The sequence below is a fragment of the Bombyx mandarina genome, chromosome 28, assembly GCF_030267445.1.
Source record: "Bombyx mandarina strain Sakado chromosome 28, ASM3026744v2".
Lineage (NCBI taxonomy): Eukaryota > Metazoa > Arthropoda > Insecta > Lepidoptera > Bombycidae > Bombyx > Bombyx mandarina.
The window spans coordinates 7,677,281-7,700,600 of NC_143233.1; the positions used below are offsets into that span (position 1 = coordinate 7,677,281).

A 23,320-nucleotide genomic window follows, 5' to 3' on the forward strand; every position below is an offset into this window, starting at 1 on the left:
TTTTGTCGGTAGATGGCGGTGTTTTAAATAAAGCTGTGTGTGATAGATAGTTAATAAATGCCAGGCTTACCTGACGACCTGTTACAAGCAGTCAGTTAAATTCTCACTTTCAGCAACAAAATATCGAAATTGTCATAGTTCTACTTAAATCCAACGACCTATGTGCTTAGTGCGAGTTTTTTTACTTTAAAAAGTTAACTCCGGTTTGTATGTAGTTAGAACAGCACCCCTAGCGATAAACATAGGCAAACACAATGGGGTTGGCCGGTTAAAGCTTTTCTCAGATGTCGCCAGCGTAGCTTGTTCCCTTGTCACAGAGAGCCGCCATTTTGTGTGTTTTGCGTTCGTGATATTTCGGCATTTTGTGACTTTGATATGGTTCTCATTACTTTCTAAGTAGTGCTAAACAGTTTTACAACATGTATTCCAACTGGATAGTTAAAGAATTAAAGGAGGAGTTGAGAAAACGTGTTGCATCTTTACGAAGAAAAAAAGTGGATTTTGTCGAAAGGTACAATGTTGATGTTTTATTTTAACTTAGAAAACTTCTCTCAAACTGTTTCCGGTAGCTATTATAATAATAATATTAAATTGTGTACCTTAGGAACTTTATTCCTTGTAGCATGTGCAAAAATAATTGCTCATATTACACACATTACCTACCAACTAATGTATTATTTTACTTTTTTCAGATTAGAGCTACATGACCATATTTTAATTTTGAAACAAAATGAAAAAAATGCTCTAGCAAAATATGCTAATATATATGATTTGCTAGTGGAGCCATGTGGCATTTTCAATAGCCAAGAGCGCCCATATCTTGCTGCATCTCCTGATGGTGTGTTGGGCGAAGAAGCTATAATTGAAGTGAAATGTCCATACGCTAGCAGAAAACATGAAATAAATATATCAACGGTGCCTTACTTAGAACAATGTAACGGGATATTGTCTCTAAAAAAACCTGCCCATATTATTATCAAATCCAAGGACAGTTATACTGCTCAGGCAAAACATACTGCAACTTGGTCATTTACACCTACAAGGACATCAAAGTGATTTATGTTGAAAAAGACAATAATTTTATAAATAATATGTTAAATAAATTAGATATCTTTTATGAAAATATTTTCAAAGAAGCATTGTATGAAAAATATCTGTATTATAACTATACACTTGTCGAAATAAAAATCAGGAATATTTTTAATTATTTTTATTGACAATTCCTTCTCTAAAATTACATAAGCAACTTCTCTACTTTTTGTTTCTTCAGAAACTGGTTTCATATTCCATGAAAATATAGATGGTACAGCACCTTTCTTCAGATATTTATGTTAATATTTGACACCTGCAACACAAAGAATAACATTTAAATATACTATCACAAGGAAACCTGACCATAGTTTCAAAATATTTGTTATTGCAATGGATGCAGCGATTTAGACAGAACTTTCAATAGTAACAGCTGATAATGAACAACAGCTCATGAGGAATGTGTTTCCTCCAGTCTGATTTTGTGTTTGTTAAAAGGTTCCTTACAGCATAAATCTACTTGCAAAATATGTTAGCAACTAATAGTGTGCCTAACTAATTATTATTGGATTTTTTTAATAAGAGAACAAAGATGTGTGCTACACCTAGTCATGCATTATATATATTTGACAGAAAGAAGCATACCTGTGTATTTACTAATGTTTTCATAGTCAGATTCCACAAAGTGTTTACGACATAACCTCGAACTTTTTGTGTGAGCACTTTTTTCGCGTCAAATGGCCTTTAACCACAGTCTTCCAATTTTCTTGTCCTTCGGGAATTGATGTAATCCAATTTCTGAGCATATTGGTACAAAACAACGCGTCATTGTGCTTAAAATAATTTTTAATCAAAAATTCCAATACAAATATTGAATGTTATGGGAACAATGCACACCAGCGCCACTTTGACAGTTGCCAACCCCATTGTACAGATTCCCGCAAGTGACTTGGCAATGAAAAAAACTGTGACAGACTTTGACTGTGAGGTCATTGTGTCGAATTCTTAATTTAATAATGAATCTTAATGTTTTCTTAAATTTTCGCTCGTTTATTGTGTATTTTCATTAAATTATTTTCGACTTTTTATTTCCCTACCTAATCGTTGGTAGCCTAAGGCTGGCCATACGCGGACAGCCTGAAGAAGTCAGGATCGACTGCTTCAAGCTGCGACTGTATCGTGTGTAGTTCACGATACAGTCGCAGCTTGAGGCAGTCGATTACGTTTCAGAGGACCGGGCATATCGATCTAATGATCCGTATTCCGAAGTATCTGGCAGCCGTCTGGACTATGCACAGGAGAAGTAGGTAAGAGCGTTTAAAAAAAAAGGGTGCGTGTACGTATGTACGCGCGTAAGAAGTTATACTTTATTTTTATTAAATTTATTTCTTTTTTTGGAGTTTACTCCTTTAGAATCGATTTACATATATAGGCCCGGGGTATGAAAATTATGGGGACCAAAATCGTACTAGCATGTCACACGAAATGCGTTATGCGCATTTCGTGTGACATGCTAGTACATGCGCCGGCAGTCCGCCACAAAGCCTCGTACTGATCGCGCGTTTCTCTCATTATTGTATTTTCATATATTTGTTAGTCGTTTGTTTTGTGTCTCGTTAATTTGTTAATAATCTGTAGTGTATCGTGTTGTCGTAATATAGAACTATTTCTCGTATTGTTTCGTTTAATTTTTTATATCCAGTAAACTCCAGTCGTGCGTCGGAGCGGACACACACACTTTTTGGAGTTTACTCCTTTAGAATCGATTTACATATATAGGCCCGGGGTATGAAAATTATGGGGACCAAAATCGTACTAGCATGTCACACGAAATGCGTTATGCGCATGTCACACGAAATGCGCGCCGGGCTGCTGCGCCGGCAGTCCGCCACAAAGCCTCGTACTGATCGCGCGTTTCTCTCATTTTGTATTTTCATATATTTGTTAGTCGTTTGTTTTGTGTCTCGTTAATTTGTTAATAATCTGTAGTGTATCGTGTTGTCGTAATATAGAACTATTTCTCGTATTGTTTCGTTTAATTTTTTATATCCAGTAAACTCCAGTCGTGCGTCGGAGCGGACACACACACTTTTTTTTTTCATTTAAGTTTTAATCAATTTGATAAAAAATCGATTAAACAACATCCTCAAACACGCATATTGGACATCCCTTTTTTTGACATCGTATAAATTCGGTAATTCTCGGTACGGTTCGGAAAGTTCACCTGCGGCTATATTCAGACTCGCCAAGTTACGTCGGTCGTATTGTAATGAGCGATTTAGTGGGCAACTTCATTCTGTTAATTTTGTGTCACGGTGCGCGCGCATCGTAAAATTTCACTCTCATCAATTTTTCATAACGCGCCTAAAGAAGTATAGCTTCAAAAAAGTGTGATATCGTGGGACACCGGATAGGAACGAAGTTCCTTATTATAAAAATATTAATTTTAAGTTCTATTCGAGGTATAAAGAAAATAATTATTCGAGTATACATTTTTTATTATGATTTTGTTATTGATAAAAAAGACGACTACAAAGTTATCAACTTTATTTTAATCACAATGATTTATAAAAATATATAAGAATAATACATATACAAAGAACCAGCTATTTATATGAATAATAATAATAACCGTCATCACGTAGACTATACATTTGACACTGTATAGACATCATACCAAGACTATACATAAATAATAAAAATCTTACGTTACGGACGTTTTTACCGGTTACCCCTCCCCATCGTCCCATGTGGAACTTCGATCCAAAAACTCTTATTACTTACCGCAGACCCGACCTTAATAAAGATATAGGTCGCGGTCTGTATTCAACTTTGGACTTTCATTGCGATGGTAAAGTAAAGATTTTTTTTTATACTGAAAAATCATTTTACAATACGTTTTACAATAACTCGAACGTCGTAAAGAATTCGCGTCGCTTGTAAATTACCCTTCGGTCCAATTCCCCGTTTATTATCACAATAAAACAAGTAATATTACTCGGAATACGGGCTTTATGGCCCTTTGATATTAAGAAGCGTCCATTTCTGTTTTAGGGCCGCGCACCTTTCAAATTGTTCAAGGCTTATCAATTTAAATTTTCATATACGCCACGGGTCGTATTCGGATGTTTAACATTCAGTATGCGTTTTTCGTGATCATCAAAGATATCTTAATATATGAGTATACCATAGTTAGTATGGAGATAATGAAGTCTGAATTTACTTTTACACTGCTTTGCTGGCAAAAACAATACGCCCAAAAACAATGTTTACAAAGCCATAACAAAATGTAATCTATGGGTGAAACTAGAGATTAGTATATGGTTTTGCATGAAAATTTATTAATATATATGTTTTAAATAATTTGCAATATATAAGCACGAATATGAAAAAAATGAGGGTTAAGCCACTTTTGCGCTGATGACCTCATATATAAATTACATGTCACGTTGTGTTTGTCCGCGATGGACATCTAAACTACTGAACCGATTTAAACTTTTTTTATTTTTAATTATGAGTTCTGTTCCAACAGCTCACAGCCCACCTGTTGTTAAGTGGTTACTGGAGCCCATAGACATCTACAACGTAAATGCGCCACCCACCTTGAGATATAAGTTCTAAGATATCAGTATAGTTACAACGGCTGCTCTACCCTTCAGACCGAAACGCATTACTGCTTCACGGCAGAAATAGGCAGGGCGGTGGTACCTACCCGTGCGGACTCACAAGAGATCCTACCACCAGACGTTTTATCCTTTAGGCCACTACGCCTTCAAGCTATACAATAGCTTAAAAATCGTATCGGTCTTCGAGAAAATCGTAACTGACTGGAAACAAGCATGACATTTAAAGGGAGTTTTTCTGGTATACGCAGAATCTCTGCGCACATTATGATTTTTTTTTTATTGCTTAGATGGGTGGACGAGCTCACAGCCCACCTGGTGTTAAGTGGTTACTGGAGCCCATAGACATCCACAACGTAAATGCGCCACCCACCTTGAGATACAAGTTCTAAGATCTCAGTATAGTTACAACGTCTGCCCTACTCTTCAGACCGAAACGCGTTACTGCTTCACGGCAGAAATAGTTAGGGCGGTGGTACCCACCCGCGCGGACTCACAAGAGGTCCTACCACTAGTAATTACGCAAATTATAATTTTGCATGTTTCATTTTTTATTACACGATGTTATTCCTTCACCGTGGAAGTCAATCGTGAACATTTGTTTGTTGAACATATGAAGGCGAAAACCTTCAAACCAAAAATATCCTTCCTACCTTTCTGTTACTCTATCTTCTATTACATCAACGACAATCAATAAAACACTAAAATATACTTCAGATAGATAATAAAACAAACATTTTATCGTGCCGCGATCGTTTGATGTAAATTATATAAATTGTAACGATACGACAACGACAATTAAAATCGGATTGTAAAGTTGGAGTATTATTGTTACGCCAGTTAACTCTTTGATTAGTAGAGTGGAATTGAGACGTACTAGCGTTTGTTGATAGCGTTACGATTAGGGTAAAACGTGCAGTTATTGGCGGCTTGGCACAATCAAAGACTATGAACTATGATTAGTGTAAGCAGTTTAAGTCTGATAGAAAAATATTGCTTATCGATAAACGCGCTTAAGGCAGGCTATAAAATAGAGAGGTTCTGACCCCAAGAGGAGATCGGACGTCGGATGAAAGAGTGCAAGGGGATTTGCTTTTTATTTTATTTTTATTTTACTGCTCAGTTGGGTGCTCGAACTCACAGCCCACCTGATGTTAAGTGGTTACTGGAGCCCATGGACATCTACGACGTAAATGCGTTACCCACGCAAATTATAATTTTGCGGATTTGATTTGTATTATACGATGTTATTCTTTCACCGTGGAAGTCAATCGTGAACATTTGTTGAGTACGTATTTCATTAAAAAAATTGGTACCCGCCTGGGATTCGAGCACCGGTGCATCGCTCAACACGAATGCACCGGACGTCTTATCCCTTAGGCCACGACGACTTTTTTGGTGCGATAGGGCCCTAAAAATATCCTTGAGCCCGCGGTCTGCTCCCAGAATCTGCAGACCATCCCACATACCCTACGTGCCCAAAGGACACCTCATCGGAGAATCGACCCCTTCCCGAAAAAACGCAATAAAACAGAGACTTAGAACTCATGCCCCACGGCAGGTGGCGGCACTTATGTTATTGATGTCTTTATGTTCTCTTAAACAAGGTGTTTACTTTACCTAATAATTTCTGCCGCGTGAGAGTCATACGATCCAGTCAAAAGCATGAGACCGGCTTTATGGTGTTCAATTGAACTTCGAACTTATGACTCAAAGGAGGTCATGTCCTTGTATGGGCGTTGTGATTACTGTGATCTCCGGTTACCATCTTACACCATTTTTTTTTTCTTATTACTTAGGCCCGTGGAAGAGTTCAGGAAACATCTGGTATTAACCAGTTACAGAAGCCCAAAGGCATTAACAACCTAAATGCCGCTACCCACCTTGAAACATGCGTTCTAAGTCTTAGATTTACAGTACAGCGACTGACCCACCCTTCGAACTCTAACGCGTTACTGCTTCACGGCAGAAATAGGCAGAGTGGTGGTACCTACCCGTGCGGGCTAATAATAAGCCCTCCACCAGTAAACCTAGACCTGCAGTTTCAAGAAACTGGGTGTTCTTTGACCAACGGATGCCACTAAAAACATCAATACCTATTTCATATTCCTCATCAACATTTATCACACCACGACCTATTATACCGAAACTCTTGCGCGAATGAAATAACCAAATGATAAATAACTAGCCCTATCCCTTCTTCGGTATGAAGGTCCTTTATGGCCCTTAACTTCCAATATTGAATAAGCGTTGTGTACGTGACCTTACCGACAATTAGTGTTGTGTTGTGCCGTGGTAGACCTAGTCTTCACTAGTCGATAATTACAAATATTTTCTTCAAGATTCTGTTGTGTAGAATATGAGAGTTGCGACTAATCAGAGGCTCCGTAGCATTTACACTATCTGAAGGCAGTTCTTCGCTTTGAGACAGCTTGAGACAGACTTGAGGTCTCGCTTGGTTTGTTTAGCAGCTGTCCCAGCGAATAGAGCTGGCTATCGAACAGGCATGTGGAATGGTTAACGTTGACCTTGAATGACTCGCGAAATCCTGATTGAATTGATGAAAAAAAAGGTCAACACATTTTTATAAATTTTATCCGATTTTCGCGTGTCGGATACATAACTAGAGCCACTTTTACGTTTAGGAGTGATCAAGTCATCCGTGACCAGGATCCAAGTCCTTCCAGTATCCAACTTTAAAATATTCGATACTTCATAAGATATTCGTAATATAAACACGCAATAATAATAAAAACCCGAAGTACATTTTACTGTACATTACTGTACAAGTACATTTTCTGATGAGAACCTGGGTGGCTCGCACCATTTCCTCCTCGCTACATTCAAGGTCCATTAAAGAGGAATAGGAAGAGGTAGACCCAAGAAAAAATGGATGGATTGCGTGAAAGACGACGAAGAAATGGTATATGCTAGAGGAGTATGGAAGGAGAAAACATGTTGCGCCGACCCCAGGTGACTGGCAGAAGGGCAGGAGAATGATGATGATTCAAGGTCCAACATATTGTGTTGTCTGCAATTGGCTGTTTCGATATTGTAAAAAGGCATAGTTAGTTCACGACACAATTAGCCTACTACTATTTTACCTCCACTAAACTTAATACCTATACTTCTAGGACATCAAAATCTAAGCTTTCAAGTTAGTCATTACTTCCAAACGGCCGCCCGTTTCCAGATGCGCCACTCAACTGTGCAAAAGCTATCGATAAAAGCACATCTCTACGATTCACTTAAAGTCCGCAGTCACGAGTGAGCCTAACGATCGCCTCGGTTCGCAACAAATATTCAAGGAAAAGAATACCCACTTCTAGAACTTTCCACATAAAACCCTTTTTATTGTTCCAGCTAGACAAAAAGGTCAACTGTCCCGTATATTGTGTGGTCTAAAAACTAAAACAACGTATCTTTCCAAAAATCGGCATCTATGTTTGCCATATTACGTATGTATATAACGGATATAGGCGCTTGTCCCATGGTGTTTTTAAAATTATGACGTCTGTGTTGTTGACGCCATTCTTTTCATCATTATCAATGCCTTCCATAGTGACAGTAATTAAGACTCACTTCTCCAATGAATTCCATTTATTACATTTCAAGTGTACAACGATAACAACAGAGAGCTCCGCCTCGTTCGGCTGCTCGAGTCGGAATGTTTTGTGCGACAATATTGACTCGTGTTTATAGTAGAAAGTGGGGGTAGCTTAGTCATGAATTCTCTTGAATACCGTCTTAAGCAGTTGTTGACATGCGTCGCATTTAGGAAACAGTTACTTTAATTATTTTTAGTCAACTAAATAGTGGCGTTGTGCCGACATAATATATATTCTTTGAAAGTGTCAAATGAGGCTTTATATGCCTCATCTGCATCCTACTACCGTACGCTCAGTTTGCTGTTGCTTACATGGATAGGCGAGCTCAAGGCCCATCTGGTGTTAAGTGGTTATTGGAACTCGTAGACATCAGCAATGTAAGCATAGACTAACTTTAGTCGTAAATTTCTGAAACACTTTTCAAACCGAAGCGCATTTCTGTGTCATAGCATTAATATACAGAGCGGTGGTATCTACACGTGCGGACTTCTACTTCTTGCTCTTAATCCATTATGTGCGGTCGGCGCAGCATGACCTCAGTGTGCCTAGTGTGAGTTGTTTAACGTTCTCGATAGCGTAAAAGTTAACTCAATTTTTTAGGGATTTCAATCAGTATTCTTTGGGTTACAGTGGTAATGATTTTAAACTTTTTGAGATCACAACTGATTCGTTCAAAGCGAATCGCTAAATCTTCTCCCTTGCGACACATGTTAAGGGCCAGCACAGACGCAGCGCACGGAGAGGTCGTAAAACACAAGCGGAGCGTAGTGCCATAATAAAACGCAGATTTGTTAAGCAACGTCGTACTGTATCAATGTAGTATTTATTTGCTCACTAGTGACACTTGAGGCGGGTGAACGCGGTATCCTTTGCTCGTAATAAAACGCTTTAACGGTGGCACTACTGTCAGAAAATATTCAGAGACGTATGTTGGTAGTTCTGCGTGTTTCGAATACAAATTCATCGTGTTAGAATATCGAAATACTTCGAATTCTAAATCGATTTTGTACTTATGTGTATTCATTGAACAGCGACATCGAGGCTTATGGCGATTTTGAATTTTAGATAAATTTACTTCTAGTTATACTTTAACTTCAATCCAAACTATCTTCGTGTACAGTCTCCGCCAAAGACATACTGAAATTATCCAAAAATAGAACACAGATTCATTCGTGAAGCAGCTGCCCTTGCGTTGATAGATTTTTTTCGGAGGCGTTCAGGCAGCTGTTAGCAAATCCCATGCCTTCTGACTGAGCCTTTGCTCGCCCGGCTGTCCTGGTGAATTCTTTCGGGCCATCCTTCATTCCAAAAAAAAAACCAGAATAGTGTAAGCGCCGTAATAGGAAGATGTCCCAGTGCGAAAGTATTTTATTAGGTACAAAGCACACAAACGATCCTGTAGACCGAATGGTAAACAGACGACGTCGCCCTAAACACGTCATTACGGATCCTCCCGATCCATTAACGGTGCTTTTAGGTACCTCAAGCACCGGTCACCATCCTCATCGAACCCGTCGCTTGCGACGAAGGGCTCCACTAGCGAATTAACCCAAAGACACAGCCCACTGAGTTCCTCGCCTGATCTTTTCAGTAGGTTGAGTTTTCGATCCGGTGGTAGATTCTGTAAAGCACTGCTCTTGCTAGGGCCAGTGTTAGCAACGCTCCCGTTTGAGCCCCGTGAGCTCATCTGCACGTTAGGGTGAAATAGCCGCTCAAGGCTAACAGCATAATTAAAAAAAAGATACAAAGCAGTAGATGTATATAGAAGGCTTTACATTCCAAATTCATCAATATCCATACGCTTAACAAAACGTTCTCACATATAAAGCCCGAAATCGAACATCAAAAATAACATTTTCTCATTCAAGTCTGGCGAACCATTAACGGGCAGTGTCTTCGGTGTGATCGAGACGGCGTCAGGACAAAGGCGTGTCAACAAGGACAGGAATTTAATTCTGCGAGCTATCTATCCGATCAGAGATTAGGGTTTGGCCAGAAAATCGGCTTTTCGGTATCGATATTTGAGCGTTTTGTGATACATTGGTTTTGACCCAAAGTGGAAAATCGGGGACTAGCGACGTCTCTAGTGCGTCTCTCGTTTTTACTGGTGGTAGGACCTCTTGTGAGTTCGCACGGGTACGTACCACCACCCTAACTATTTCTTCCGTGAAGCAGTAATGCGTTTTGGTTTGAAGGGTGGAGCAGCCATTGTAACTATACTGAGACCTTAGAACTTATATCTAAAGGTGGGTGGCGCATTTACGTTGTAGATGTCTATGGGCTCCAGTAACCACTCAACACCAGGTGTGCTGTGAAGTCGTCCATCCATCTAAGCAATAAAAAAATAAAAAATAAAGTCTCTCCTTGGGCTTTGAACAGTCTGTCTAAAGATAGGTTCAATGGTAGCGATGCAGACTACGACCGATTTAGCCTCTTACAGCGGTGGAGTGGTAGTAAGATATGTGTTCTCGGTGCATCGCCTCATCTTAACCGCAGTTTCTGGTGAGTTCTCATCTCAGGCTTGGCTTGTACATCGACAGGGGCTTAGTCGGATCAACTTCAATATACAGTGCCTATCTACACCTGACGTTTAGTGAGAAGCGCAGTGATTTCCTCTCCCCCAAAAAGGCTAAAGAAATAAAGTTATCTAGTTTGATATGTGTTCCAATTTTCAAGGTAATTGGATCGCGAGTTGAAGAATATCAGTTTGAAAGGTTCTTTAATATAGACAGAAATATTGATACAATTACAGCTTATAAAAACTTGTTAGAAAACCATATCGAGGGTATTTTCTTTAAGCGAAATGTTTACAGCTTTACAAGTAATCTACTTAATGTTTAAATTTTGGAAAAATATCATAACGAAAAAACTGCTTCAGCTATTTATTTCAATAGAGTAAACATAAACAAACTTAATGCATTAATTAACCCTAAACACGTACCTATGGTAAAAATCATTACAACTGTTCCTTTTCTTTTTATATATATGTGTGTATGTGTGTGTATGTGTATGTATATAAATATATATATGTGTGTATATAGATGTATAATATTCGCTTAACCATTTTGATTTACTCGTATATTCAGCACCGTTATTACTAGTTTTAAGATACTCCTGTAAAAAACTCTCCACGAGACAGGCAGTGCCTAGTGTGGAGAGTTTTTAGCAAACTGTTATGTGTAAATGTTTTCAAGGTTAATAAATAAATTATTATTATTAAATTATTATTATTATAATTGAAGTTCAATTAAAAATATCGGACGGTTGATGCTAAGACCAAATAAAATGCACTATTAATTACAAACATAAATGTTGCGTATTATGATAAAAATCTCTAAAACCATTAAACATTTAACTCTTCGATATGAAAAGGTTTTTTTTTGGAAAAAAAAGTACTTGTGTTTCTGGCATCGGTTCTCATGGCCCCCGGCGGGATTACGCGTGACCCAACCACGCGTGGCGCCATTTAGCGTAAAATACCGTTGAAAATATCAATGCTACAGAATCTAGATTAATTCGGTCATCGGGTGGGTCCCTCTGGCTGGATTAATTGTGGTCGCATTGCCAAATTGCATTTCGGTTGAATTAAATTCGGGCGATTCATGTAATCGAGGTAATCCGAAATGGGAGTGATCATAAATTAAACATAATAGGAAAGTTCTCGACGGTTTTGTGGCTTGAGAAACTATTTTGTTTGGCAATTAACTAAATTGCAATGAAATTGTTCGTTTATATGAATCTACGGAGATCTTTTACGATAAGCTACCGTTGTTGATGGATAAAGTCTGTAACACACTACGTTTTGTTAACTCTTATACCTTTAAACGAGCAATTCTTGTATATATATACATATAATGTGAATCTCGGAAACGGCTCCAACGATTTTCATAAAATATAGTATACAGGGGATTTCGGGGGCGATAAATCGATCTAGCTACGATTTATTTTCTGAAAATGTTGTTTTATTCGTGTTTTCAATAATCAACTCTTCCCGACATCTATTGGCGAATAATAATACTATTTTTCTTAATTGAGGGCAACTAACCGCTTTAAAGACACAACAAGATGGCGTTATCAAAAAAAAAACCGTCAAATTAAAGTATCTATTAATTTATAGTATCTTTTTTTTTTGTAAGGTTGTGTAGCTTGTATACTCATTGTATGTTGATGCCAAATTGCCACAATTCCTTTAAATCCTAAATCATGGAATAATTAGAGTGACTCCGTGGAGCAGTTAGCGACCCTGACTGATGCGCCGAGGGTCGTGGGTTTGATTTCCGCATTCGGCAAACATTTGTGTGATGAAGAGGTATGTTTGCTCTTTGTCTGGGTGTTTTTTTATCTACTTATGTATATATTTGAGTATACTTAGTCTGGCCATAAATACTGTTACAATTAAAAATAAACAAAATATTACATTTGAATTTGGAATCTGCCATTTTTATATGATTGCTCATTGAGTTTTCTCATTTTGGCGCCAATACATTGTATAATATTTTGCGATATTAAAATGGAGTGGGGTGATAAAGAGAACCGAATCGCTGTGATTGCATTACAAAAAGTAGGTATGGAGCCAAATGTAAATTTTTAAAACTCTCCATACGTTTGGTATTAGTAAAATGTTTGTGTACCGGGCTATTAATAGGTGCAATGAGACCTCCTCTGTTTGTGACAGAAAAAGATCTGGCCGTCCACGTAGTGTTCGTATGAAAAAGGTGGTCAAAGCAGTAAGGGAAAGAATTCGTAGAAATCCTGTCCGAAAGCAAAAGATTTTATCTCGGGAGATGAAGATAGCACCTAGAACCATGTCGCGTATTTTAAAAGATGACTTAGGACTTGCAGCCTACCCGCTCGGCGGTGTATCGCGTTCCGACCCGGCAGGCTGGTTCTGGCCCAGCGGGGTATCCCGGAACACCAGCGGCATCGCCCGGGCGGCCTGGTAGGGCCGCCGTACCGCGGAGACCGACGTCGTTAGTCGTCGATTATCGCCTCAACGACCTGTCGGTCGGGCGTTCTTGGGGGTGTGCCGCGTGTCTGGTTCTAGTGTTGACCGCGGGAACCCCCCTACTCTGACCGGGTTCTGACCCCGGACGGAGATCGGACGTCGGTTGTAAGAGTGCAGGGGAGTTGTTTAGTGGGTGGGCCCTAAAATCCTTGGGCCCGCGATCTGCTCTTAACACCTGCAGATCGTTGAGTCTCATATACCCCGCGCGCCTCTTATGCGCGGGGACCTCGTAGGAGGTTTGGCCCCCGGCTCGAAAAAAAAAGAACTTGCAGCCTATAAGAGACGTACTGGTCATTTCTTAACTGATAATTTAATAGAGAATAGGCTGATAAAATCGAAACAACTAGTGAAGCGGTACGCAAAGGGAGGTCATCGAAAAAATTTGTTTACGGATGAGAAAAATTTTACAATTGAGCAACATTTTAATAAACAAAATAACCGTATTTATGCTCAAAGCTCTAAGGAAGCTTCCCAATTAGTCAACAGAGTGCAACGTGGGCACTATCTGACTTCAGTGATGGTTTGGTGGGGTTTTAGCTATGAAGGAGTGCCTGAGCCATACTTTTGTGAAAAAGGTATCAAAACATCGGCACAAATGTATCAAGATACCATTCTTGAGAAGGCAGTGAAGCCCCTTATCAACACCATGTTCAATAATCAAGAATGGTTCTTCCAGCAAGACTCGGCGCCAGGTCATAAAGCTCGGTCTACGCAGTCTTGGTTGGAAACGAACGTTTCGGACTTAATCAGAGCTGAAGACTGGCCGTCGTCTAGTCCCGATCTTAATCCGCTAGATTATGATTTATGGTCAGTTTTAGAGAGTACGGCTTGCTCTAAACGCCATGATAATTTGGAGTCCCTAAAACAATTAGTACGATTGGCAGTGAAAAATTTTCACATGGAAAGAGTGCGTGCTTCTATTGATAACTGGCCTCAACGTTTAAAGGACTGTGTTGCAGCCAATAGAGACCACTTCGAATAAACTTTTTATACTTTAAAATTAAATTGTTTTATATTTATGTATTAAACTAAGACACTGTAAAAATAATAAATGTTATTTACAATAGATTTTTTTTTCCTTTGTAACAGTATTTATGGCCAGACTAAGTATGTATGATCATCAGTCTCTGGTACTCATAACACAGGGAATCCCAAAATTCGGTGGTAGGACCTCTTGTGAGTCCGCACGGGTAGGTACCACCGCCCTGCCTATTTCTGCCGTGAAGCAGTAATGCGTTTCGGCCTGAAGGGTGGGGCAGCTGTTGTAGCTATACTGAGACCTTAGAACTTATATCTCAAGGTGGGTGGCGCATTTACGTCGTAGATGTCGTTGGCTTCCAGTAACCACTTAACATCAGGTGGGCTGTGAGCTCGTCCAACCATCGAAGCAACAAAAATTAAAAAAAAATTAAATTCTTGACACGTTTTTATTGAGTATTTTTAGTCTGTTCTTTTATTATTAGTATACATTATTATCACTCTTTTAAGATAGCCTCAAATGACGTCACACGTATTGAAGTTACGTCGGCCGTGGATCATTTGCGTGGCCATAGTGCAAGCTTAAAGCTTCGTATTTTGAATCAGTCACGACGATAATCACAACCCTCGTTCCTGTAGCTGGACTAAGAGGGTGGCCCATTAACAACCTGTCATCTTCTAAAGCTAAGCAACAAAGAAAGCACAGAAACGTTTCATTAAGCCATAAACATTCAGGTAGATGAGCTTTCATGGTCCATATAAAGCATCGTATAAGATAATGGAAACAGTAACAATTTGTATGTAACTACAGTGCTTACGTTTATAGGAAGGATTTTATGGGAACTTTTATTTCCTGTAGTCTGGTCTTGCAGGTGCAACGGGATAGGGATTTTCCATTGGAGATGATGAATGATGATGGCTACAAAGATAACTTTCCTTTCAGAAAGGACTACTTCGGACGCTAAGCAGTATAGCAGTTTGAAGGGAGAGAAATTTGAGAGCTTAGACCTCATGTCTCAAGGTGGAGGAGACTTTCGTATGGTTCGTATATAACATCTAGTCGGTCATTTTCGTTCGTTCACTCTGTCCTGGTGAAACTGGAAAGGCCTCCTAGTAATCCTTCCTACGCAAAAAAAAAAATAGTTGTGCATTACATGAATATTATGTAGGTAGGTCAAAAACTAAAAAAATGTTGATTAATAGCTGGCTAATTTGTTATCCCCCGAGTAATTGCCGTCTGCTGACAGTTTCTACTGCAAGCAGTCACGCGTTCTAACTTGACGGGTAAGAGGTCCGTATATTATGACATAGTATCTATACCTAGTCAGGTCATAAGTATTGTCACACAGTAAAAACTTTTCTTTTAGAATGCTGGCCACAAAAAAGTTTATTGAATTCGAATTTCGAATTGTTCATGAAAATAAAAATGTATACTTTTAGAATTTTACTCATTTTTAAATATGGAGTGGACGCTTAAAGAAGACCGTGTTGCAGTTATTGCGTTACATCGTTGCGGTTACGCGCCAATTCAAATTTTTAACATACTGAAAAAATTGAATATAACCAAAAGATTCGTTTATCGTACCATCAAACGATACAATGAAGACTCTAGTGTAGATGACAGGTCAAGAAGTGGTCGCCCTCGGTCTGTTAGGACTCCAGCAGTGATAAAAGCTGTGAAGGTGCGAATTCAAAGAAATCCCAAACGTAAGCAGAAACTGTTGGCCCTTCAGATGGGGTTAAGCAGAACCACGGTGAAAAGGGTGTTAAATGAAGACTTAGGGCTTCGTTCATATCGAAGAAAAACAGGACATCGTTTGAATGCACGTCTAATGGACCTGAGACTTAAGAGATGCCGCGCTTTGTTGAAGCGGTACGCGGGGAAAAAAAAATCGGGAAATTCTTTTTTCGGATGAAAAAATTTTTACCGTTGAAGAGAGCTACAATAAACAAAATGATAAGGTGCACGCACACAGTAGTGAAGAAGCGAGCAAGCGTATTCCGCGTGTCCAACGAGGTCATTTTCCATCCTCGCTCATGATATGGTTGGGAGTTTCTTATTGGGGCTTAACAGAGGTACATTTTTGTGAGAAAGGTGTAAATACGAATGCAGTTGTGTATCAAAATACAGTTCTGACGAACCTTGTGGAACCTGTTTCTCATACCATGTTCAATAACAGGCACTGGGTATTCCAACAAGATTCGGCGCCAGCTCATAGAGCGAAGAGCACACAAGACTGGCTGGCGGCGCGTGAAATCGACTTCATCCGGCACGAAGACTGGCCCTCCTCCAGTCCAGATTTGAATCCGTTAGATTACAAGATATGGCAACACTTGGAGGAAAAGGCGTGCTCAAAGCCTCATCCCAATTTGGAGTCACTCAAGACATCCTTGATTAAGGCAGCCGCCGATATTGACATGGACCTCGTTCGTGCTGCGATAGACGACTGGCCGCGCAGATTGAAGGCCTGTATTCAAAATCACGGAGGTCATTTTGAATAAACTTTAGTGTCATAAGAATCTATGTTTTGTTAAGTTCATTTTGGTATATGAATGGTTACATAATGAATAAACTTGTTTCAATTATTTTACATTAAACATGTGACAGAATTTATGACCTGACTAGGTATATGAATACGTGAAGCAAAAACTTTGTACCCCCTTTTTACGAAAATCGCGCGGACGGAGCAGTTTGAAATTTCCCACACTTATAGAGAATATAGAGAAGGAGTGCAGAATGTTATTTTTTTTTAAATTATGCATAAAAAATACATTAAATCAGTAAAGAAAATACACACACTACATACCATATTGACGCACACACGCATGCATACTATTTATTGTCAAACTTTTATTCTTGACGTATGTGGTCAAATTGAGAATAGATTAAATATTGTTTGTCTTTATTAAAATTTGCTTAGAGTGTAGTCTTGGTGAAATCAATTATTATATATATAATTTGACAATAGAATCATAATAATGCTCAAACTTATAATTTCAATTAATTATAGTCGAATTTCGACTACTGCGGGACCACTAGTTATCTTTAAGAAATATGACCTTTGCAAAAGAACCAATGAACCGCGTGTCACATCTCTTATCACATGTTCAGATTATTGTTATGAATGTAACTGCAACACAATGTTGGAACGTTGTTATGCGCGATGAAGCGATCTATATTGATGACTAGCTGACCCGGCAGACTTCTTAGTGCCTTAATCGATAAACAAAAGACCTAAACTTTTGTATAAAATAAACTTAAAACTAACAAAAGGAATCCGTCCGACGGGGGACACATCAAAGGGAAAACGAAATTGTTATTTTTATTTAATTATGAGAATTTTCATATTTATCTACCTTTTAAACCTTCTCTGGACTTCCACAAATAATTCAAGACCAAAATTAGCCAAATTGGTCTAGCCGTTCTCTAGTTTTAGCGATACTAACGAACAGCAATTTATTTTTATATATAAATACTACATCATTCAATGTTATAGGTTCCAAAATCGATCATAGATTACCTTGGTGTCATAAACGTTTCTGCCAAAGGTTAATCTGTAAGGTAGTTAATGAGAAGCTTGTTTGTTTTTTTATGTTCGTAATCATTTCTTTTTTTGATAGTATTCTCAAATATACCCTTTTGAAGGGTAGGGCAGTTAATTTTAAAATGTAACTAAGACTTGAAATTCCAATTCATTTCAAATCAAAAAATCAAATTCAAAATGATTTATTTGCCAGAGACATATACAAATTAAAAATAAATATCAAATTAATTGAAGATTAGTAAAATGTCAATTTATAATACAACATTCATAAGTTATAGTCATAAATAATTTAATTACATTCATAATCCATTAAAATCATAAATAAATAAATAAATAAATATTTACTAACAATCACGCCACGTTAACTGGCCCCGTGATAAGTTCGTAAAGAACTTGTGTTACAGGTACCAGATAACGGAAATAAATGTAAGATTTTTATTATACACATACATATATTTAATAGACATCTATAACCCTGGAAAAGACATTTATATTTATCACACAAATATCTTCCCTTGGCGGGATTCGAACCCGCGACCCCCTTGTGTAGTGACCATGTCACTTACCACTACACCAGACGGCCGTTGATAAAGTAATAAATCTTATCTATTAAATATTATTATCATTACAAAATTCACAAATATCATAATAACGTTTCCTTAAAGAAAAACCTCACCTCGTTTTTGAATTGTCGAATCTTTTGTTCCTTGAAAATATCAGCTAAAACGGTTATAAATTTTAATGGCCATACAATAAACATTTTTCTGATAATCTGTCAATCTCAGATTTGGTACTTGAAGGGTGTGTTTATATTGAATTCTAACATTTCTTAAATTTTGAAATAAATTTAAATTATTTTGTACAAAAACACATATCTCAAACATACTCGTCTATAAACGTGAAAGAGGCAAAATATTACTGGAGATAAATTTAGATTTAAAACTATCCGAAAAACCCATGCCGTAAATTGCGAGTAAGCACTTTTCAAGACTACGGATTTTATATTGAGACGTCTACAAGATCATCAAGATCTGAAGTCGTCGTGGCCTAACGGATAATACGTCCGGTGCATTCGTGTTGAGCGATGCACCGGTGTTCGAATCTAAGGCGGGTACCAATTTTTCTAATGAAATACGTACTCAACAAATGTTCACAATTGACTTCCACGGTGAAGGAATAACATCGTGTAATAAAAATGAAACCCGCAAAATTATAATTTGCGTAATTACTGGTGGTAGGACCTCTGGTGAGTCTGCGCGGGTGGATACCACCACCTTGCCTATTTCTGCCGTGAATCAGTAATGCTTTTCGGTTTGAAGGGTGGGGCAGCCGTTGTAACTATACTTGAGACCTTAGAACTTATATCTCAGGGTGGGTGGCGCATTTGCGTCGTAAATGTCTATGGGCTCCAGTAACCACTTAACACCAGGTGGGCTGTGAGCTCGTCTACTCATCTGGCAATAAAAAAAAAAAAAATGTAACCTAACATATGTACGTAACCGATCTCAGAGAAAAAAAGATGTGTGGTGTCGTGGGACACCGGATATCAACGAAGTTCCTTATTATAAAAATATTAACTTTAAGTTTTATTCGAGGTACAAAGAAAATAAAACTGGAGGTTTCACAACAACCCACGGTCATTCGGTAAAGTGCGAACTTATTGTGGTATACTTCATTCACGGCTGTTTGCATAAGAGTTAGTGTATTGCGCAAACGAACGCTCTGAGAACGTGGTCAATGAATGATAAAAAAATGTTATTTTTTGTACGTTATTACAAAGTTAAGTCGTACGCTATGTACATTACTAATTTGTACGTAATTACAAAGTTAAGTCGTACACTGTGTGCATTACTAATAAAAATCTTACGTTACGGACTTTTTTCCCGGTTAGGGTGGTACCCTCCGCATCGTCCCATAAGGAACTTTGTTCCAAAAACAAAGATTCTTGGCTCCGTTCAACATATCAACATCCGTGACGCATCTTGTGAGATAAACCACGAAAAGAACCCAAGACTTGGGGGAATATTTCTTTATCTCTGTATTCAATGGGGACTTTACCTTCCGCATGTAAGGGCCTGTATAAATACATCCTTGTCGCAATTGCTAACTACATTCTGAATTAACTAGCCAAACCACAAACAAGTGAGTACATCCTATTAATCTAATTCAACGAATAAGTATTTTAACGTGACCAACATTATCATCATTGTCAGATGTTTTCAAAAGAAAAAAACTCTGAAGATGCAATTGAAGCTAAATTTAATTATTTTTCTTAAAATTCTGGCAGACTGGAAGATAATTTGTACTTATGCTCTCATTAAAGAGAGCTAAAAGAATATGCTGTAGACACAATACATCATTGTATCGTCTTATTGTTTTGGCGATATTAGTTAATCTTTATTATTGTTTTAGCTCAAAATGAATTCCAAATTGCTGTTTTTCATCGCTACAGTCCTGGTGTGTGTAAACGCAGAAGTATACAGGTCTCCTGATTACGAAGAAGAGTGAGTAATTCTTATCACTAGTCTCGCATTTGATTACCATGGATGGGTAAATGCCTACCTTTGAATATATCCAAAAAATGTAACAAATTATATTTACACTTCAGATACCCCATCAGCGGCCTATTCTCAAAGAGACACCCCCGTGACGTCACTTGGGACACAAAAATGGGGGGAGGGAAGGTCTTCGGCACTTTGGGACAGAACGACGATGGACTCTTCGTAAGTATTGAAATAAACCTTAATCCAGTCATTGGGCAGCCTACATCTTCAACTATAGACTCTTAAAAAAGGTTTACAAGAAGATATTTTCCAAATTAATTATAGTAGCAGCAGACTGTAATGGTAGGCAGCAGCATAGATATATTTTTAGTACGATCGATATTTATGGGAAACTAGCTGTACCCGTCCGCTTCGCTGGGCATTTAAAATGAACATTATTATTTCTTACCCCCACAATGATTCTCATCATTAACGCCCCCGCAACTGTTATAGGGAGTTCAACACTCATATAAATATTAGCCTATCCGTTAAGTACATGTATTTTCTATATGGATACCAAGTTTCAAGTCAATCGGATGCATAGTTCAGTAGTTATAACGGAACATCCGTAAAAACCACTGTTGATTTATATATTAGTATAGATGATGTTCTCAATAAGTTCAGGGAACTCTGGTTTTCTGATATTGGAAATTAAAAAGCCTTCACCAAAAGCAAGCCCGTTTCTTGACATTGTTGCATCCGAATAGTTTGAGGAGCTATCGGGTTTGCCATAACTGTTTGTGAATAGCTTACTTTGAGACATGCAGAGCTATATATCTTGAAGTCCTTAGTAATTGAGGAATTGTTCGAGATGATACCGTCATCTCGTTTTTACCATCGCACCGCCCGCCACCGGAGTAGAGTTCATCCATACTACCTGGAGTCACTGCGGTCATCCACAGTGCGTTTCCAGGGGTATTTTTTGCCACGTACCATCCGGCTTCGGAATGAGCTCCCCTCCACGGTGTTTCTCGAGCGCTATGACATGTCCTTCTTCAAACGAGGCTTGTGGAGAGTATTAAGCGGTAGGCAGCGGCTCGGCTCTGCCTTTGGCATTGCTGAAGTCCATGGGCGACGGTAACCACTCAACATCAGGTGGGCCGCGTGCTCGTCTGCCTACAAGGGCAATAAAAATAAATAAAATAAAAGTAAGCTGGAATGAGAGCAATGACTAAAAAGCAGAAATCATAGTTGCATAAAACGCATTATCTTTTAGCAATCATCGTTTGATGGATCGTATAGTAATAATTGTGTTTCAGGGTAAAGCCGGTTACAACAGAGAGATTTTCAATGATGACCGCGGTCAGCTAACCGGCCAGGCTTACGGCACCAGGGTCTTAGGACCCGGAGGTGACAGCACTAACTACGGTGGACGTCTGGACTGGGCCAACAAGAACGCACAAGCCGCCATTGACATAAACAGACAAATCGGAGGCAGATCTGGGGTAAGATTTCTGTTATTGCATTTTTGAGCTCAAAGCGCCCCCTTCATAAATGCGCTAGATGTCCTGGCTGCGTTAGAATAAGTGCTATGTGCTTACTGGTAAGAGGTTTTTAATTTAGCCATAAAACAGTAGAGGAAGTAAGGTAGATGAGAACGGTAAATATGAATGATGGGAAGTATAAGAATGAGAGGTTTTGTATTGCATGCTTTTTCAGCTTTTGGCTGACGTGGTGTAGTTATCGGAGTCCACAGACGTCACAGCATGAATGAGACTATCCATCTTGAGGCAAAAGTTTGAGGTCTTCATTTAATTGTGTGACGTTTATCCCATCATCCAAATCTAAACGTGATGACATGACTATTTCGCGGCGGTAATTTGCAGGATTGTGGTACCTAACAGAGTGTGCTTACATTATTCTCCACTTGTAAACGTCGGTTGATGATCGTAGAATGCTACAGGAGTCAGAAAACGTGGCTGCCATTCTCTGGTGAATCCCTTTGTCGCCTTTCAGATATCCTTAAGAAGGGATTGGTACACAGTGATACACATTGGTAAACAGTCCAAATCTGTACTTTTGCATATTGGCCAAAGATGTTGGAGCTCTGGATGAATAGATCTCCATCCTGGATCCTCTGCTTTGATCTTCTATGACAAAACACAATAATTTTTTGTTTTTTTTATTGCTTAGTTGGGTGGACGAGCTCCTTAGTTGGGTGGACGAGCTCTTAGTTGGGTGGACGAGTTCAATAATATCTAGAATCTGTTCATAGTTTTGTAGCTCACCGTCTATTCTTAAAAAAGTGAGACCGTTCGAAGGCTGCTTAATCGTTGTCGATAAATAACCCAAGTCTTGATTCTTATGTTTCTCTTACAGATGACAGCCTCGGGCTCCGGTGTGTGGGATCTTGATAAGAACACCCACATTTCAGCCGGCGGTATGGTCTCGAAGGAATTTGGTCACAGAAGACCAGACGTCGGTCTTCAAGCAGAGATCCGGCATGAGTGGTGATTGTCAACACAATCCCATCATTCATAGAATTATGTTTGTTTGTCTTTCGCCAAACTATTTTTTTTCTGTGTATATTTTGTAATTACTAGTGTGAAATTTTATTTTTGATTCATTTAGGGAAATGTCAATATTATTAACGAAATATGTCTTACATATGTACTGTTAACTTGTTTTCTTAATGTAATTAGGCAAACAGTATTTTGCTTTATCTCATACTTTGTGATAAATTAATTAAACCATGTAGATAATAAATAATAATAATAATAAATTCATAGTTTAGTTATTGTTTTTCTTAATTGCGATAGTCGTTGCACTAATTAAATTACTCGATAAGATATATTATTCATAAATATTAACAATGATGATGTTCTATAATTGATATAACTATTCCCATCTATAATGAAATAAAACTTTCATATAAGCTTAGCAGTGGGGGGTTGGGTGACCTTGGGCACGAAGGGCCTTAGCTTGCAGCCGAAGCCAACCGAGGGCGCGAGCTTTATTCGCACTTGTCTGTTTTTTTGACCAAAACCGA

At 38.5% G+C, this 23,320-nt stretch overlaps 1 protein-coding gene and 1 long non-coding RNA gene across 3 annotated transcripts; one reads left to right on the top strand and one right to left on the bottom strand.

Moving 5' to 3' along the window:
* Window positions 1-1,195: 1,195 nt before the first annotated feature.
* LOC149499719 (uncharacterized) lies at window positions 1,196-2,068 on the bottom strand. The gene is made up of 2 exons (XR_016325548.1): window positions 1,675-2,068; window positions 1,196-1,345 (listed from the first exon to the last, which is right to left on the bottom strand). It is a non-coding gene; the product is annotated as an uncharacterized LOC149499719 (long non-coding RNA).
* Window positions 2,069-14,875: 12,807 nt separating this feature from the next.
* Window positions 14,876-23,025, top strand: glv3 (gloverin 3). Of its 2 annotated transcripts, none has more exons than XM_089739055.1 (5): window positions 14,876-14,978; window positions 20,201-20,292; window positions 20,397-20,511; window positions 21,591-21,776; window positions 22,651-23,025. In XM_089739055.1, exons 2-5 carry the CDS (start codon window positions 20,207-20,209, stop codon window positions 22,783-22,785), a joined length of 522 nt encoding a protein of 173 aa, XP_089595181.1. In that variant the 5' UTR covers window positions 14,876-14,978; window positions 20,201-20,206; the 3' UTR covers window positions 22,786-23,025. The 2 variants fall into 2 exon arrangements, with proteins under 2 accessions (XP_089595181.1, XP_089595180.1); XM_089739054.1 differs by lacking the exon at window positions 14,876-14,978 and adding an exon at window positions 19,777-19,930.
* Window positions 23,026-23,320: the final 295 nt, after the last annotated feature.

Bases quoted from the DNA above. Each gene is read 5' to 3' on its own strand.
- glv3 (XM_089739055.1), top strand. From the start codon at position 20,207: ATGAATTCCAAATTGCTGTTTTTCATCGCTACAGTCCTGGTGTGTGTA. The intron at 20,512-21,590 runs GTAAGTATTGAA...ATTGTGTTTCAG, and splicing joins AGAACGACGATGGACTCTTC to GGTAAAGCCGGTTACAACAG. The intron at 21,777-22,650 runs GTAAGATTTCTG...TTTCTCTTACAG, and splicing joins AAATCGGAGGCAGATCTGGG to ATGACAGCCTCGGGCTCCGG.